Source organism: Hirundo rustica, chromosome 16, assembly GCF_015227805.2.
Source record: "Hirundo rustica isolate bHirRus1 chromosome 16, bHirRus1.pri.v3, whole genome shotgun sequence".
Taxonomy (NCBI): Eukaryota; Metazoa; Chordata; class Aves; order Passeriformes; family Hirundinidae; genus Hirundo; species Hirundo rustica.
Window position 1 is genome coordinate 13,802,833 of NC_053465.1, and position 18,453 is coordinate 13,821,285.

Genomic DNA, 18,453 nt, shown 5'->3' on the forward strand with positions numbered 1-18,453 from the left:
CTCCAGAGCTCAGCCCCAGGAAAGGAGACTTGCAGTGGAAGCAGAGCTGGGGAGAGAAGCCAAAGGAAGTAGCTGAAGGAATGGGATTTTGAGACAGCAAGTGGAAAAGGCTGAGCCTGAGGGCACGTCTCCAGAAGTTGCTCCGCATTTTGTTGCCAGACCATCAAGGCAGAGCTGCAAGGTGAGCTACAGGAAGCTTGGAGTGAAATCCAGGCAGCACAGAGGAGGCACAAGGAAGAACAAGAAGGCATCAAAGAGGAAATGAATCTCCTCCTTGAGCAGAGGGAGGCTCTACAAAAGCAGGTGAGTGAAACAGCAGTGGCACTGCAGTCATCCAGCAAGGGGTCTGTGCCCTTCTTGCTTTCCCATGGCAGAGCAGCAGCTGATGGGGTGATCCATCGTGCTCTGGGAGCTCCATGGCAGCTGCTCTGAAGGACACTCAGGGCTCTGCTGCATCTCAGCTGCTGCCCTGGACAGCTGGGCTAGTCCTCTGGGCTGTTGGCCAGCAACCATCAGCATGGATTCCTGCTGGCCTCCTCTTGAGAGCCTTGGTTTGGAAGGGCTGTTTCAGGTGCCTTTGGCGGGGGGCACTCAGAGACTGAAGCAAGTTGTCCATATCCATTGTGAATCTGGTGCTCTCAGGGCAGGGAGCAATGGAAAGTTGTCCTCTGCCTTTCAAGCAGCCTCTGCTGTGGCTGACAGTGACAGGCTGTGGCTGTAGCCCCTGACTGCTGTGTTCTGTTTGACTGGAGGTGGGAGAGTTGACATCTCAGCTGGCAGCCTCCCGAGAGTCGCAGGAGGGAACTGTCCAGAGAGCCCAGCAAGAAGTGAATGAGGCCCAGGAAGAGTCAAGGCAGAAGCTGTTGGAGGTTGAGCATGTCCAGAAGATGCTGGAGGAGGCAGAACATCAGAACAAGGAGCTGCAAGTGCACCTGCAGAACTTGGAGAGGGAAAGGAGTCATTGGGAAGAAGCAGCACTGCAAAATTCAGAGCTGCAGGCTTCCGTGAATGCCGTAGAGAGTGAAAAAGCCAGGTAACTGAAAGCCTGTGGGACTCTGCATTGTGGTGAATGGATTCCCTCTTTGCCATCTTGGCACCTGCCAGGGGCTCTGGCAGCATTTCTGAAGTGGCAGATTCTGAACTCTCCGTGCAGACACGTCTCATTGTCTGGATGTTGTGTTTCATTTTCTTGCCTTTAAGCCTTCAGGGAGAGTTTTCCTGCAGAGCAAGACTTTTGGGGTAGCTCTTTCCCTCTAGGCAGTGTTGTGTTGTTAGGTTAGGTGGGTGCGTTAACACTGCCCAAGCTGCAGTGTATGGAGCTGGATCCATCCATCAGCTCCACCTTGGCTCCTGTGACTTGAAGCCTTTGGGATCTGGATCAGCCTGGCATCTGATGCCTTTGCTGGCCAGAACCATCCTAAGGCCCTGATTGCTGACCTAGGCCAGATTGTCCTCAGAGACAGCCAAGAAACAAGAATGTCTTTGTTGCATTGTTCCTCATAAAATATGCCCGGGTGCCTGGAGGGGGTCAAGCAGGGTCCCTGACACCCTCCACAGTCACAGGCGTTACTGACTGTGCAAAGAATGCCACAAACAAGACCAAGGTTAGGGAGGCTCCTCCAGCTGACCACGTCCTGCCAGTCTTCCGTGCCGCTGCATTCTTCTTCTAAGAAGAAGACACAGGAGAGGCAGGGCACTCTTGCTTGCCTTCTTGCAGGTTTCTGCATCTTCCATCAGGTTGTGCTGCAAGCCTCCATTGCCACTTGTGCCTTTGGCCTTTGTTTCTCCTGCTGAAAGTAGGATGGGTGCTGGTAAATGTTAGGGAACTTCCCAGAGATCCCCTGGCTGTAGGGTGCTGCTCCTCCTACCTGGACATACAAGATGGGGCAAGGAAATGTCTCTTCCATGTAGACCAAACCTCCCCCCGTTTTGGAGCATGGTCAGTCAGAAGAAAATTGTTCTTCTCCCCTAATGTCTTCATGGCAGGACTTTGTTAGGTTTGTACTCACATTCCCATCTCGACAAGAAGGTAAAGCGTGTTGGGAGAAACTCCCTGTTCCTTCAGGAACAAAAGCAAAGTGGGCACATGCTGGGCTGTGACTGCAGGGGGAACAAACAGCCAAGTTGTTTTGACAAACCTCATCAGACCGAGCAGTGCTCCCAGAGGTGGTGCAAGTCCTAAGAGTTTATAAAATGTGGTATCGTGTAGTAATGACTTGCATGCTTCCCTTCTAGGCTGATTCTGTCTCTGGAGGAAAAGGACCTTCGCCTCAGAATGCTGGAAGAAGAGAACCTGGCACTCAACAGTCAGATGTCTCAGCTTCGTTCTACTCTTCAGCAGGCCCAAAAGGTCTGTTCTAAATATAGGAGAGAACTGCAGGAGCTCAACACCCAGATCAGCAGTGCTCTGGCATCCTCTTCTGCCATGACACACAACACCACCTTTGGCTTGGAGGCCCCAACCTCTTTCCCCTCCCAGCAGCACCCAGCAGCATCCACTGCTGCTGTGTTCTGCCTTGTGCTGCTGCTGCACCCTGAGGCCAAGGCTGGATCTGGTGTGTGCTGCCGATGTTTTCCCCCATTGTCTGCTGGGTCCCAGCAGGAAATCTGGGAGGAGAAGCAGCAGCAGCAGCAGCAGCAGCAGCAGACTCCTTTGGAGCTCCTCTGTCCCTCTGTTAGCAGTGTTGTCCCAGACAGAGTTGGTGCCTGTGGCGGGCACTGAGCAATGTGGGGACACAGACGTGGCTATGGCAGGCTGGGGAGGGCACTTCCAGCACAGCCAGCTCAGCTGGTGTTCAGAGCTGCAGCCTCAAGGATGCCCATTGCCTCCCTTTCCCTGTTTTCTCTCCCTTTGACTCCATTGGAATCCTTGCTTCTGTGCCTTCTCTTTCCTGTGTGTTTCTTGCGTCAAGTCATTTCTCCTATGTTGCTCTCCCTGCTTCCCACTCGGCAGCCTCAGGAGCAGCCCAGTCCCTGAGGCTCTGTGCATCCATCTTGCAGATCTGGGCCCAGCTGGACGCTCTGAGGCAGAAGGCAGATCGTGAGGCAGCTGAAGAGAAGCAGGTGCTGGAAACTGAGGTGTCTGAGCTGCGTGTGAGGCTCCAGAGCTCTGAAGAAAGAGCAGAGGCCGTGGCCATACAGCGTAAGGCAGCAGAGCTGGAGCTGAAGAAGACAAAAGCTCAGAGAGACCGACTAAAAGCCGAAAATAAGGAGCTGCTGAAACAGTTGGAGGAAATGGAGCAAGGTACAGCTTTGTCCTCTTCCATCCATTGCCTGTCCCATCCTGTTTTGCCATCAGGCACTTCTGATCCCATGGGGAGGAAAAGGGCAGTGCCCAGAGATGGCAGAGGGGAAAAACAACCAGTTGGAGATTTATCCATCCAAGTGCCAGTGAAACCTTTTTCTCAAGAAAGATGCCGTGGCTGGCAGTGCCATCTGGCTGTGCTGTGGCTGACCCCGTGCACAGCTGGGGCCTTTCAGGTGCCCTGTCTGTGCTAAGGAGCTGTAGCTGGATGCCTCAGCTCAATTGCCCCAAACTCCAGGCCCTGCCAGAGCCTCCAGGCTATTGGCCTCTCTGCAGCAGGGCTGTGCAGGCATCCCGGCTCCTTTGTCTTTTTGGATTGCTCCCTCTGCACAAGCCCAAGAGCAAACACATGTTCCTATTGCTCTGAACCTTGCCCCCTTCATTCCTGCTTTTCTCTCTGCCTGGAAGTTTCCTTCACTTCTGTCAGTTTTGGAGTCCTTGTGGGTTTAGGGCCTGGCAAACACTGGCAGGCAGAGAAGACAGTGCTGTTGTGTCTGCAGGATGCACATCAGTTTGCCTTTAATTCGCATTTCCCCTTCTCCTCCTTCCCCTTCCCTGCTGCAGTGATGAAGAGAGCAGAACACCAGAAAACCTCTCGAGAAATTGCCCTGGAGCAAGAGGCTGTGACCCTTCATCAGAAGATGGCATCTCTGCAGAGGAAACTGGGGAGCCTGGAGAGGAAAAGGAAGGATATGCAGGTGAGATTGGCAGATGCCACAAAGGGCCATTTCCTGGCTATGATTGGACCTTGTGTTACCAGTTCTAAGGAGCACCTTTTTCCAGTTTAACTTTTCTAATTTTATTGTTCTGATTAAGGGGGGAAAGATGTTGTAGTCATGACAAGGCCAGGTAGTGCTGGGGCTGCTGATTTTCCTCCATGACAGAGTTTTGTGCCCTAGAAGCTTTAGTTCTAAATGTCCCCACTGTCTCTCTTGACACTGAGTGATTTGGGCGATTCCTTGTGTCCAAACCCATGTTCATATTTCTCAATATCTGGACCTGGAAGGAGGGGTGTGAGAAGACCAAGTTTGCTGTTAATAGAAAGGTGTCTGGCCTTGGCCATCAGAGAGCAGCCAGTGGGGAGAGAAGAGAGGAAAGCCAAGTGCTGATCCAGCTAAGGACGTGTGCGTGCAAAGGGAGAACTCGTGCTGAGTGGCAGCAGAGAATGACAGACTGATCTGGCCACTGCTGCTCCGAGAGGGCAGTGGGGCTCTCAGCGATGGTGCCATGGAAACTCTAGTCAAAAAGCACTGCTGTTGGCCCAACCCCATGGAATGAAGTGCTGGGGCTGTTTGCTCTTCCCTTCCTCCCTGATGGAGAGCACATCCTCACGCCACTGCCTAAATCCTGCTTAGCACAGACTTGGAATCCTGGCTGCGCTTTTGGCAGCTCCTCCCCAAAGGAACACTGGAGTGGAGCTGCAAGGGGTCATGGAAAGGCAGAAAGGAATCTGGGAAGGGCTGAGTGATCTGGGAAAGATGCAGCATCAAGGGAGGGCCCAGCAAAGGTCTGCAGCATCCTGAGGGGCAGAGAGAGAGGGGCAGCGCGTGCCTGCCCTGCAGCAGAAATCCAGATCTGGTATGAAAAGCAAACCCAGAGAGGGAATGAGTGACCCTTTTTCTCCTTGTTTTGGCAGCATGAATGGGAATTGTACCAGCAGCAGATGAGACATCTGGAAAAGAAGGATGAAATGCATGCGCCCCACATTCCTAGTTGGAATGAAATAAGCCAGCCAATGGCTGGAATGGAGAGGGAAGGCATGCAGGAAGACTTGGAGCATGGGGCTGCTGCCACTTTGAAGCAGAGAGGAAGAGGAGAACTCGAAGGAAGAGAGAATGCTCAAGTCCTGAGTGCTGCTCTGTGTAAGAGTGAAATGGCCAAAGGGACTTTGAGGCAAGATTCAGCAATCCTGCAGGGAAAGGATCCTGGCACAGGCATGGGCCAGTCTCATCTCCAGGTAGGCACTGGCAGTGACCTTCAATCCACAACAATATGCCTGGATTATCCCAGTGATGTTTCCCATAGAGAGGTGGGACTCTCTACCCCTGTCAGTCCAGGCCTGCTCAGGCAAAGCAGCCTGGGCTGCAGCAGGCAGCCTTTGTCAGTGTGCCTGGCTCCAGCCACAGACCACTGAGTGCCAGATTGTTTCCTGGCATGCCCGGAATAACTGATACAACTCTGGAGCTTGCTGCTCAAATCAGCTCCAGGCCAAAAGCTGGGCATGGGGAGCTGCTTCTCCTGTGCCCACACGAGGGGTGGCGACATGTGGCGATTTGGTATGAGAAGGAATGGAGCAGGTGAGCAGAGTGATGGACTGAATGCAGCAGAGTTTTGGACTACGGCCTGAAAAGCATCTGCCCTGCTGGTGCTTACAGTAGATTGTTTTGGCACTGGTGGAAGATGCAGTAATTTGGGGTGACAAGAGGGAGTTTGGAGTAGGGATGTCTGTTAGGAAGGAGCTGTCTGGTCCCAGGCAAGCCAGCAGGGCCTGACACAGCACTTGCAAGGGAACAGTGCCTGGTGCTTTTGGAGCCCAGGCTACCTGAGCTGCATAGGGCACATGCTGTGAAACTTGGAGCCCAGAGCACAGGTGCTCCTTGTCCTCTGGCTGCCTGCGAGGTGGCACTGGCTGGCTCTGCACAGGGCTCCTGAGGAAGGGCTCCAGCTGTTCCTTATCCCACTTCCAGGTTTCCCAGGAGCAAGAGTCATTGAGCAGGGCTCTGGAGCAGCTGCACCAGGAATGCTCTGGCCAAGGGCACGCACTGGCCCAGGTGTGCAGAGAGAAGGAGCTGCTGGGCCAGGAGAAGGCTGCCCTTGAGGGCCGACTGGCAGCCATGGAGCAGCAGCAACATGACCTTTCCAAGCAGCTGGCAGAGAGCAGGTAAAGGCAGGGAGCAGACCCTTTTCACATGTTTTTACATTCCATGGACAGAATATGGAAGAGTCTCAAGGGAAAAAAACCAAAAAAGACACAATGTGAAAATTATTTTTCTGACACCTGAAGCCAGCAAAGCTCTCGCCAGCCTTGGGCTCCTTTTGTGCCACTGAGCACACTCCTGTGGGAAGACAAAAGCAAGCCACGCAGCCCTGAATTGAGTAGTAGTTAAACCTTGCAGATGTTGAGTGAAACCTCAAGTTTCTCTTGGGTTTGGTTCCTTCTTTGGGGCATTGAACATCCCTCATTCCTTACAAAGTAGCTTGACATGATCCTGATATTCAGAACTGAAGATTCATCTTCAGCATTCCAGGCTCTTACCTTGGGATGTTGGGAGTCGCACCAAGCCAGAGGCTGCTGCTGAAAATCCTGGGGGCCTTCTGCTTCCAAGCACAGTCTTGAGAAGTGTGGTACAGGTCCTCGAGCTGGTTAGAGAGCAGCTGGGAAAGCTCTTTGGAATTCTCAAGAGCCTCTGAGGATTCTTGCTGATTGTTGATGGGCACCCACCTGCCAAACCTGCCCAGGTCCCTCTGGATGGTCCCTCTCACTCTGTAAAGGAGGACAAGTCACTTGGGCGACTGCCTGTTTAGCCAGCAATGCTAAAATTAAGGTGGCAAGCCTACTCCTTGACCTTGCAAGAGTTTGAGCTGCAGTCTCAGCATTCAGGTAGTTGTTGTTCAGACAGAAATCACTCTGTTCCAACTTTTGCACATGCTGCCACGACCATGAGATTTTCCTGTATCATGCCAAGTTGTTCTGAAGTCTTTTAAAGACAGGGTGTCAGGAAGATGATGTACCTTCATGTCCATTATCAAGAGCATAAAAACATCAGGACTCAGCCAAGAAAAGAATCTGTTCTGTCTTCCTCCAGAGCAGCTTGGAAGTGCTGATGAGAGAAGGGCTGTGAGCAGGGGCGGGGTTTTTGCTCATCGGCCCAGCCTGTTTGGGCACAGCCGTCCTAGGTCAGGAACAGCAAGTGAAGGCTGAGCTGTTGAGGTCCAGTTGGGCTGGGCTGCCTGTGCTGTGCCAGGCCATGAGGAAGGCCTGGGCACTCCCTCAGAGGGCCCAGCTTTGCCATTGAAATGGCCCAAATGTGTCTTCTCTGGATGAGTTTCCTTGTGCCTCCTTTTCCATCATACTCAGGTGTGGGGATCTTGAGCCATGTTGTCCTGGAGTAACTGCCCGTGGGTGTCAGGAGCAAGCAGGTCATGCCTCTCTGTATTTGCAACTTGTAGGTCAGCAAAGGAGAGCCTGGAATCCAGCCTATTTGCTGCTCAGCAGCAGATATCTCAGCTGGAGATCACCAGAAACCATCTGGAGGCTCAAGTGCTCACGGTCATTAAGGCCAAGGAGGAGATAGAAGGTAAGAGCCTTGTGTGCTTTGTTTGTGGTGCTGCCCCTGCCTAGGCAAGCTGCTGTAAAGCCACCACTGTGCACAGGGCCTGTGAGGAGTGGTGGGACCGGAGGCACTGAAAGGGCCTGAGGTCAGTAAAGCCAGCAAAGACTCTGACTTTTGCTGTTGGTCATGTTTGTAGGACAAGTGAAGCGCCTGCAACATGAGCTGGAAGCAGAGAGAGCTCTCAGGAGGCAGGAGCAGGAAGACACAGCTCAACAGCTCTTGCAGGCAGAGCAGCAGTGTCATGAAAGCCTCGGGCTTCAGGGAGCTGCTCAGCAACTGCAAATAAAGGAGCTCATGCAAGACCTGGTAGGGGACAATACGCTTCTGAATTGTCCAAGCCGGTTCTGTGGGTTGGTTTAGCACAAGCAGAGCCTGAGGATGTTAAAGGGCAGCAATCCTCTGCCAGAGGCCTCCTGCTGCTGGGCCAGGCAGCAGAGCAAGCAGCTTGCACTTGGTGGCGCCTGAAGACTGTCAGGATAGTCCTGGGACAGATAATGCAGCCATGGAATCAGTGAGGGTGAAAGGAGAGTTCCAGAGCAAGTTGGGCACTGCCCAGCGAAAGCGAGGCAGCCCAGGGCAGGATCATCCCCGAGTCCCACCTCCCACGTGGAGCAGATGCCAGCATGGAGCAGAGACCAACAGTGCTGCTGGCTGCGAGCCTGGGAACAGGGTTCCTTTCTTGCTGTGCTTCCAGGGTGGGTACATGGATCAGCTTTGGGCTGGAAGCAAATGGAACAGGCCTCTTGTCCCTGATCCTTCAGTCCTTGTGACTGGGACATGGGAGAGGGGAAGGTGACACCTCCTTTTCAGAATGGTTGGACTCAATGCTTGGGAAGGTCTTTCCCATCAGAAATGATTCCATGAGTCCTTGATTCATGCACGTGCTGAGCCTCCTTTTGAATTCCCTGACAGGACATGGTTTCTGGAGGGCACAAAGGCAGTGCTGTTGTCTTTTCAGGGTGGGGTTCATGGGAGGGATGAAGCTTCACCTTTTTCAGCAAGGAGCATGCCTGGGACTTCATCCTTCAAATTTCTCCTCCCCTCTTCAGGCAAGTGAGCGTGAAAGGCACCGTGCAGAGTTGCAGGAGATACTGGAGGAATGGGAAAGAGAGAGGGCCGAGAGAGATCAGGAGCATGAGAAGGTGCAGTTGGAGATGAGGCAGAAAGTTGCCACCTTGCAGGCCCAACAAGAAGAAGAGAAAACTAGATTTGAGAGTGCCAAGCAAAAGGTAATGATAGTGAAAAGAGAAGTGGTGTGATTTTTTGCAAGGCTGGAGCTGTGGGAGATGGCAGGATATGGGGCTGTGTGGAGCATGCCCTCCGTGTCTTCTGCATTGAATCTGGGGAGGTGAAAGGTGAACGGGGCTCTCTTTGGGACCAGGAATGAGCCCCCTCACAGGAAGCCAGGGAGAAAAACATCAGCTTTCAGTTGAGATTTGTGTGCTGCTCTTGTGCTCTGTTTTTCCAAGATTTACTTCAGAGTATCTTCACTGTTCTCTTTCCACTCCTCTTTTGGTGTGTACTGGTAGGTGTTCATAGCCAAAGGGAGTTTGTAGGGCTTTGCTTTTGTGGGCACAGGGAGGGCAGAGCAGGAATGCTGACAAGAGGAAAAATCTTCTTAAAGACTCGTCTGGAGTATTTCTGAACAGTAACCCAGAGATGTCTTCTGGGCTGTTTTCAGTCACTTCCTGGGAAGCTGTATCTCCCCTGGGGCAGGCAGTGGCCCACGGGAGCAGCAGCCGAGTGCTCTGAGAGCGCGTGAGCCCATCAGTCTTTGCCTCTTGCCACACATGGTACAGGAGAAGTGTAAATCCCTCTGCTCTTTTCTTCTGTGCAGATCCTGCTGGGAGAGCAGAAGGAGAAGAGGGCTTTGTCAGAGGCACTGCTCCAAACTCAGGGAGAGCTCAGCCAAGCCCAGCAGCAGGTCCAGCAGCTCAGGCAGGAGGTGAAGGAGCAGCAAGAGAAGGGGCAGGTAAGCCTGCGTAGGCAGGGAAGAGAATGCAGGGCAGGGACAAGGGCACAAAAGGCAGCTCCTGGGAATGAAGGAGGCAAGGACTGCTTCAGGCCCTTGGGAGCACAGAGCCTGGTAAGCTCCAGAGCTCAGCCCCAGGAAAGGAGACTTGCAGTGGAAGCAGAGCTGGGGAGAGAAGCCAAAGGAAGTAGCTGAAGGAATGGGATTTTGAGACAGCAAGTGGAAAAGGCTGAGCCTGAGGGCACGTCTCCAGAAGTTGCTCCGCATTTTGTTGCCAGACCATCAAGGCAGAGCTGCAAGGTGAGCTACAGGAAGCTTGGAGTGAAATCCAGGCAGCACAGAGGAGGCACAAGGAAGAACAAGAAGGCATCAAAGAGGAAATGAATCTCCTCCTTGAGCAGAGGGAGGCTCTACAAAAGCAGGTGAGTGAAACAGCAGTGGCACTGCAGTCATCCAGCAAGGGGTCTGTGCCCTTCTTGCTTTCCCATGGTAGAGCAGCAGCTGATGGGGTGATCCATCGTGCTCTGGGAGCTCCATGGCAGCTGCTCTGAAGGACACTCAGGGCTCTGCTGCATCTCAGCTGCTGCCCTGGACAGCTGGGCTAGTCCTCTGGGCTGTTGGCCAGCAACCATCAGCATGGATTCCTGCTGGCCTCCTCTTGAGAGCCTTGGTTTGGAAGGGCTGTTTCAGGTGCCTTTGGGGGGCCACTCAGAGACTGATGCAAGTTGTCCATATCCATTGTGAATCTGGTGCTCTCAGGGCAGGGAGCAATGGAAAGTTGTCCTCTGCCTTTCAAGCAGCCTCTGCTGTGGCTGACAGTGACAGGCTGTGGCTGTAGCCCCTGACTGCTGTGTTCTGTTTGACTGGAGGTGGGAGAGTTGACATCTCAGCTGGCAGCCTCCCGAGAGTCGCAGGAGGGAACTGTCCAGAGAGCCCAGCAAGAAGTGAATGAGGCCCAGGAAGAGTCAAGGCAGAAGCTGTTGGAGGTTGAGCATGTCCAGAAGATGCTGGAGGAGGCAGAACATCAGAACAAGGAGCTGCAAGTGCACCTGCAGAACTTGGAGAGGGAAAGGAGTCATTGGGAAGAAGCAGCACATGCAAAATTCAGAGCTGCAGGCTTCCGTGAATGCCGTAGAGAGTGAAAAAGCCAGGTAACTGAAAGCCTGTGGGACTCTGCATTGTGGTGAATGGATTCCCTCTTTGCCATCTTGGCACCTGCCAGGGGCTCTGGCAGCATTTCTGAAGTGGCAGATTCTGAACTCTCTGTGCAGACACGTCTCATTGTCTGGATGTTGTGTTTCATTTTCTTGCCTTTAAGCCTTCAGGGAGAGTTTTTCTGCAGAGCAAGGCTTCTGGGGTAGCTCTTTCCCTCTAGGCAGTGTTGTGTTGTTAGGTTAGGTGCGTGCGTTAACACTGCCCAAGCTGCAGTGTATGGAGCTGGATCCATCCATCAGCTGCACCTTGGCTCCTGTAACTTGAAGCCTTTGGGATCTGGATCAGCCTGGCATCTGATGCCTTTGCTGGCCAGAACCATCCTAAGGCCCTGATTGCTGACCTAGGCCAGATTGTCCTCAGAGACAGCCAAGAAACAAGAATGTCTTTGTTGCATTGTTCCTCATAAAATATGCCCGGGTGCCTGGAGGGGGTCAAGCAGGGTCCCTGACACCCTCCACAGTCACAGGCGTTACTGACTGTGCAAAGAATGCCACAAACAAGACCAAGGTTAGGGAGGCTCCTCCAGCTGACCACGTCCTGCCAGTCTTCCGTGCCGCTGCATTCTTCTTCTAAGAAGAAGACACAGGAAAGGCAGGGCACTCTTGCTTGCCTTCTTGCAGGTTTCTGCATCTTCCATCAGGTTGTGCTGCAAGCCTCCATTGCCACTTGTGCCTTTGGCCTTTGTTTCTCCTGCTGAAAGTAGGATGCGTGCTGGTAAATGTTAGGGAACTTCCCAGAGATCCCCTGGCTGTAGGGTGCTGCTCCTCCTACCTGGACATACAAGATGGGGCAAGGAAATGTCTCTTCCATGTAGACCAAACCTCCCCCCGTTTTGGAGCATGGTCAGTCAGAAGAAAATTGTTCTTCTCCCCTAATGTCTTCATGGCAAGACTTTGTTAGGTTTGTACTCACATTCCCATCTCGACAAGAAGGTAAAGCGTGTTGGGAGAAACTCCCTGTTCCTTCAGGAACAAAAGCAGAGTGGGCACATGCTGGGCTGTGACTGCAGGGGGAACAAACAGCCAAGTTGTTTTGACAAACCTCATCAGACTGAGCAGTGCTCCCAGAGGTGATGCAAGTCCTAAGAGTTTATAAAATGTGATATCGTGTGGTAATGACTTGCATGCTTCTCTTCTAGGCTGATTCTGTCTATGGAGGAAAAGGACCTTCACCTCAGAACGCTGGAAGAAGAGAACCTGGCACTCAACAGTCAGATGTCTCAGCTTCGTTCTACTCTTCAGCAGGCCCAAAAGCTCTGTTCTAAATATAGGAGAGAACTGCAGGAGCTCAACACCCAGGTCAGCAGTGCACTGGCATCCTCTTCTGCCGTGACACACAACACCACCTTTGGCTTGGAGGCCCCAACCTCTTTCCCCTCCCAGCAGCATCCAGCAGCATCCACTGCTGCTGTGTTCTGCCTTGTGCTGCTGCTGCACCCTGAGGCCAAGGCTGGATCTGGTGTGTGCTGCCGATGTTTTCCCCCATTGTCTGCTGGGTCCCAGCAGGAAATCTGGGAGGAGAAGCAGCAGCAGCAGCAGCAGCAGCAGACTCCTTTGGAGCTCCTCTGTCCCTCTGTTAGCAGTGTTGTCCCAGACAGAGTTGGTGCCTGTGGTGGGCACTGAGCAATGTTGGGACACAGACGTGGCTATGGCAGGCTGGGGAGGGCACTTCCAGCACAGCCAGCTCAGCCGGTGTTCAGAGCTGCAGCCTCAAGGATGCCCATTGCCTCCCTTTCCCTGTTTTCTCTCCCTTTGACTCCATTGGAATCCTTGCTTCTGGGCCTTCTCTTTCCTGTGTGTTTTTTGCTTCAAGTCATTTCTCCTATGTTGCTCTCCCTGCTTCCCACTCGGCAGCCTCAGGAGCAGCCCAGTCCCTGAGGCTCTGTGCATCCATCTTGCAGATCTGGGCCCAGCTGGACGCTGTGAGGCAGAAGGCAGCTCGTGAGGCAGCTGAAGAGAAGCAGGTGCTGGAAACTGAGGTGTCTGAGCTGCGTGTGAGGCTCCAGAGCTCTGAAGAAAGAGCAGAGGCCGTGGCCATACAGCGTAAGGCAGCAGAGCTGGAGCTGAAGAAGACAAAAGCTCAGAGAGACCGACTAAAAGCCGAAAATAAGGAGCTGCTGAAACAGTTGGAGGAAATGGAGCAAGGTACAGCTTTGTCCTCTTCCATCCATTGCCTGTCCCATCCTGTTTTGCCATCAGGCACCTCTGATCCCATGGGGAGGAAAAGGGCAGTGCCCAGAGATGGCAGAGGGGAAGAACAACCAGTTGGAGATTTATCCATCCAAGTGCCAGTGAAAGCTTTTTCTCAAGAAAGATGCCGTGGCTGGCAGTGCCATCTGGCTGTGCTGTGGCTGACCCTGTGCACAGCTGGTGCCTTTCAGGTGCCCTGTCTGTGCTAAGGAGCTGTAGCTGGATGCCTCAGCTCTCTCTGCACAAGCCCAAGAGCAAACACATGTTCCTATTGCTCTGAACCTTGCCCCCTTCATTCCTGCTTTTCTCTCTGCCTGGAAGTTTCCTTCACTTCTGTCAGTTTTGGAGTCCTTGTGGGTTTAGGGTCTGGCAAACACTGGCAGGCAGAGAAGACAGTGCTGTTGTGTCTGCAAGATGCACATCAGTTTGCCTTTGCTTTTTCCCTTCTCCTCCCTCCCCTTTTTCTGCTGCAGGTTTGCAGAGGGCAGAAAAGAAACACACCTCTCGAGAAACTGCCATGGAGAAAGAGGCCAGTGAAAGACAGGAAGAGGCTGTGACTCTTTGTCAGAAGGTGCCATCCCTGAAGAGGAAATTGGAGAGCCTGGAGAAAGAAAGGAAGGATGTGCAGGTGAGATTGGCAGATGCCACAAAGGGCCATTTCCTGGCTATGATTGGACCTTGTGTTACCAGTTCTAAGGAGCACCTTTTTCCAGTTTAACTTTTCTAATTTTATTGTTCTGATTAAGGGGGAAAAGATGTTGTAGTCATGATAAGGCCAGGTAGTGCTGGGGCTGCTGATTTTCCTCCATGACAGAGTTTTGTGCCCTAGAAGCTTTAGTTCTAAATGTCCCCACTGTCTCTCTTGACACTGAGTGATTTGGGCGATTCCTTGTGTCCAAACCCATGTTCATATTTCTCAATATCTGGACCTGGAAGGAGGGGTGTGAGAAGACCAAGCTTGCTGTTAATAGAAAGGTGTTTGGCCTTGGCCATCAGAGAGCAGCCAGTGGGGAGAGAAGAGAGGAAAGCCAAGTGCTGATCCAGCTAAGGACGTGTGCGTGCAAGGGGAGAACTCGTGCTGAGTGGCAGCAGAGAATGACAGACTGATCTGGCCATTGCTGCTTCGAGAGGGCAGTGGGGCTCTCAGGGGTGGTGCCATGGAAACTCTAGACAAAAGAGGTCAAAATCCACACCCGTTGGCCAAACTGCAGGGAATGAAAATCTGGGCATGGGGAGCTGCTTCTCACATGTCCACAGAAGGGGAGGTAACACATGGGATTTTGGATTCTGTTTGCAAAGGCATGGAGCAGGAGAGCAGTGGGATGGACTAAAGTGAGCAGAGTTTTGTACCAAGAGGGCTGACCAGCAGCTGCACTGTTGGTGCTTTGAGGATGCTTCCTGAGATGGAGGTTTCTGAGGGACAGCTTTTGTGGTGTTTGAAATAAGGGAATCATCTCCCTTCTGAATACTCAGCAGGCTGTTGGAGCAGAAGGGAAGCAGGTGTCAGAGCACTCCAGGGAGGGCGTGGAATGTGTGCAGGATCTGGTTGCAACATCAGCAGAAGTCAAGACAGAGAAGCGTGAATCGACCACTGAGCCTAGGAGAACTGGCGAGCTGGTAAAGTGGGCTGCCTGTGCAGAGCCTCAGGCTCCTCTGGGACACAACATGTTTGGCCAGGCAGTGCTTTGGAGACCTCTGCTTGTTCCCTTGCCTCTCCCTGTGCCTGCTGTGGGCACACCCTTTTGTTTGTTCTCTCTCTTGTGGCAGCCTGTGGCTTTCACAAAGGCACCTTCACTCTGTTGCCTCCCTCCCTGGCCCCGTGTCCCCAGACACACGCTGGCCTCTCTTGCACAGCCCTCAGAGAGAGATTTTTGTCCCCAGTGTTGTCTGGTGCAATTCAGGGTCTCAGAGCAGAGATCTCCTTGCCTTGATGCCCAGAGTTCCTTTTGCTCTGTGTTTGCTGACTGGTTTCTCTCACCCTGTCTCCCATCCAATGTACAGGTGAAACCTGAAGGAAGAAGAATCAGAAGTTTTAAGAGAGTGTTCCTCCCAGACTACATAAAGTTGCGTGTCTCTGACTCTGACCAGCAGACTACGTTGACGTCTCAAGAACAGGAATCCTCCAGTAGCTTAGGGGAGCAGTAGCCCTCATGCTGAGGCACAGCCTGTGGAGAAAGGGGTCAGTGGCCTAAGTTTGGGCTTTGGAAATCAGAATTGGGTTCCTACATGCTGTTAGAACTCTCTCTAATAGACCTGTGGTGGCTGAGGGATGTACATGGGAAGGGTTTTCGAGCCATGAACTGAGCTTGTTGATCATCTGAGCTCTGTTCAGGGGCACTCTGGGAGCCTGTTCCTTTCCCCTTCCCCAGGGGCAGAGTGTTGGTGAGGGCTGGAGCTGGAGGCTGTGTCTGCCCCGACAGCCGGTACCGTGGGGCTGCGGCTGCTCCTGCCAGCATGGGCTTGTCTGAGCTGCGCCTTGTGCCTCTTTCAGGTGTCCCTGCTGCAGTCACAGGCGGCCCAGAACCAGCAGGACCACCTGGAGAGCTGTGCTGGGAGCAGGCAGGAGACTCCTGTTGAGTCACAAGGTGCAGAAAGGCCCTCCCTGCTTCCTCAACTTCTCGGAGAAGAGCCAGGGTGCAGCTGGATGCAGTTACAGTCTTAGCAATAGTTTGTGTTTAAGGATAGTATAGGTGTAATTGAACCTTTATACAACTGTGTTCCATAGGATGAAGAATATATTTATAGACAAATAAAGAGTTTATTATGATCACAGTTAAACGAAAAGATCTTCATCAGATCAGAGTTATTTATAGAAGCAATTCTATTCAAGCCAGCAAAACCAATTCTTAATTAAAGATTGATCACCCAAAGCATTGACCTGTTGTTGGTGGCAGTGGATGTCAGCTGTATAGGAATCGTGCCAGACTGGTGTGACCTACTGTGAGGAGGAGTACTCTGAGGCAGATAAAAGCTGGGGTATCGAGATCAAAGACTATTCTTCAGACTATAGATGCCCCTGTTTTTTGGAGATCAGGAACAATTCCTGGGCAAGGGCTGAAACTGTGCTTCTGTGAGTTCCTTTCCCTCCTAGGTCAATTTTTCCATTAATGATAGCAGATTGTTCTGGTTTAAAAGACAGATGTCTGCCAAGAAATTTGGGAATCTTCCTGGAATGGAAAGATAGCTCCCTCCCTCCAAATTATAATAACTTGAAATTACAGGACTTCCAAACAAAGATATGGAAAAAGAGTAACAGTTCTTTACTGGAATATATATATATATATGTGTGTGTGTGTGTATGTGTGTGTGTGTAACAAGAGAGAACACACAACAACAACCCACCCCCCCCCCCAAACAAGTAACAGACTTTTCCCACCCATTAAGCAGTTCTCACTTTGCTGTAGTTATGACCACAACTGGGCAGAGAGCACTGCTGGCTTCAGGCAGGCACCAATGTGAGCTCTGAGCCACCCCAGGGGTTTACAGCAGCCTCAGGGAGAGAGAGAAGGTGGGGGCCTGGTTTTCCCAGGTTCTCACCTGTCTGTTGCAGTATCCTGGCAGTGGAAGCTCTGGTGAGGTTCCCGTCAAACAGCAGCTGGGGCTCCCTCTCTCCAGGGAGAGAGAGAATAGGTGGGATGGCGCGGTTTCCCCTGAAGAACCCGCGCAGATGGTGAGGGTCTTCCTTGCGACGGCAAGTGTTGAAAAGTCCCTGTCCACCAGCAGCTGCTGCAAGCAACGGGCTTGCCTATGGGTGGCAAGGAGAATTCTGAGGCAGTGCTGGGTCCAGCACCAAAAACTGTCCAAACTGCCCTGCTCCTAGCATAGCCGGCTGGTTCTTTCCTCAGCAAGCCAGTGCCCAACCCTGCCCTCCCTCCCTGGAAGCTTCCAGTGGAATGGGACGGTCATTGGCCAGTTCTTTTGTATCTCAATTGCCCCATGGTAATTCTCCAGGGCCATCAACTGCCCTCTCCTTGCCACATCCCCCTTTTCAGGTAACAAATGGGAGAAAATTCACCAAACTCACCCTCCCACTCTCGCCTGCAAATGCACAATATTTTCCATCCTGAATTTTTTCCCATACCAACATGTTACATGAGACTTTGGCTTTTAAACTATATACATATGTTGCAGACAGGTAAAAGATGTTATAAAAGAAAGGTCTTATAAAATATGGATTAGGCCCTGCTACTTTAGCTAACTGCAGATAACGTGCAAGTTCTCATACAAAATGATCTTGAGCATAAGTTTGTTAGCATAACAATCTATTCTCAGGGAGAAAAATAAGTGCACCTGCATAAACATTAGATCTGTTCCATGAGAACCCACAAAGGAAAAATGTAAACAGCCTGAACCTTAGCACGGACACACAAATCACCTTCTGACCAATGAATGTAGTAGTAAGAAAACTACCAGCCAATGGGATGTAGTTTTGTAGGTTTGTTGAACCCTTCCCAGGTGTGACGGTGTCTCGGGTGAGGGCAAAGAGGGGAAATTGCTATTTTTGTAAATTTATGGGCAGCAACCAATGTCAGCACCATCACCGGCAGCGGGCAGAAAACAGAGAGAGCAGGCAGATCAGATCAAGCAGCAATGGATCTCAGTATCACCCGCCGGCAGCCAGCAGAAACGCTGAAGGCAGGCAGGTCTGATTCTAGTGTCAAGTTACAACATGGCAATACCCCTGGCTACATAAACACACACACCCCAACACCCCCACGGCCAGTCCTCCAATCCCCCCACCGGAAGGGAAGAGAAAGCCCTGGCTCCGCTCTCTGTGGGATCCTGGGTGGAGTTTACACCTCTCCTGATAGCCCTGGGTAGCAAACAGTGACAGTTCCTGGCACAAATGATAATGGGATATCCCCATCACCGTGGGTCACCTCCCAAGACAGTGTGAAAGTAACCCCCTGAAAGCCCAGAACAAACACCTTGAAATGTATTCCAACAATGATCCTGAATCCTTCCTGGTCTGGATAAGATGTCTGTGTTTCAGAACTCCTTGTGACAACACAACAGTAGATAACACATCCAACTTGCCAGAGGTTGAAGGAAGGAAAAGCAACATGTTTGTTTTGCCAGAACCAGATGCTGTGCTTTAGTTCATCGATATCGCTACGTTTTAACATTTTGAAATAAGAACTGATTCGCTCCAGCATTGAGCCAAGAGTTACCTCAGAGACTGACTCAGTGAGGTGGGTATTTGCTTTATTCAGTTTCAGGTTCACCGGTTTCTGTTTCCTGGGTGGCACACCCTTTTTGTAGTGGTTTGTGTTATAAATATGTTCTATTCGAATAATCTCTGTTTTAGTTACTTGTTAAGTAATTTCATTAAGATTGTTAATGCTAGTTCTGTATAAAGAATTTGCCTTATTCCTGTTTTAATATTGATTTATCACCTTATTTACTTGTTTGTTAATTAAGAATTCACCTTATTACGTG

The 18,453-nt window shown here is 51.8% G+C and overlaps 1 protein-coding gene across 1 annotated transcript; it reads left to right on the forward strand.

The window, feature by feature from the left end:
* The first annotated feature begins 9,990 nt into the window (after positions 1-9,990).
* On the forward strand, positions 9,991-15,159 carry LOC120760281 (calponin homology domain-containing protein DDB_G0272472-like). The gene is made up of 7 exons (XM_058422755.1): positions 9,991-10,032; positions 10,480-10,649; positions 11,964-12,123; positions 12,726-12,969; positions 13,488-13,642; positions 14,488-14,631; positions 15,016-15,159. The coding sequence occupies exons 1-7, from the start codon at positions 9,991-9,993 to the stop codon at positions 15,157-15,159; spliced, it is 1,059 nt and encodes a 352-aa protein (XP_058278738.1).
* The last annotated feature ends 3,294 nt before the right edge of the window (positions 15,160-18,453 follow it).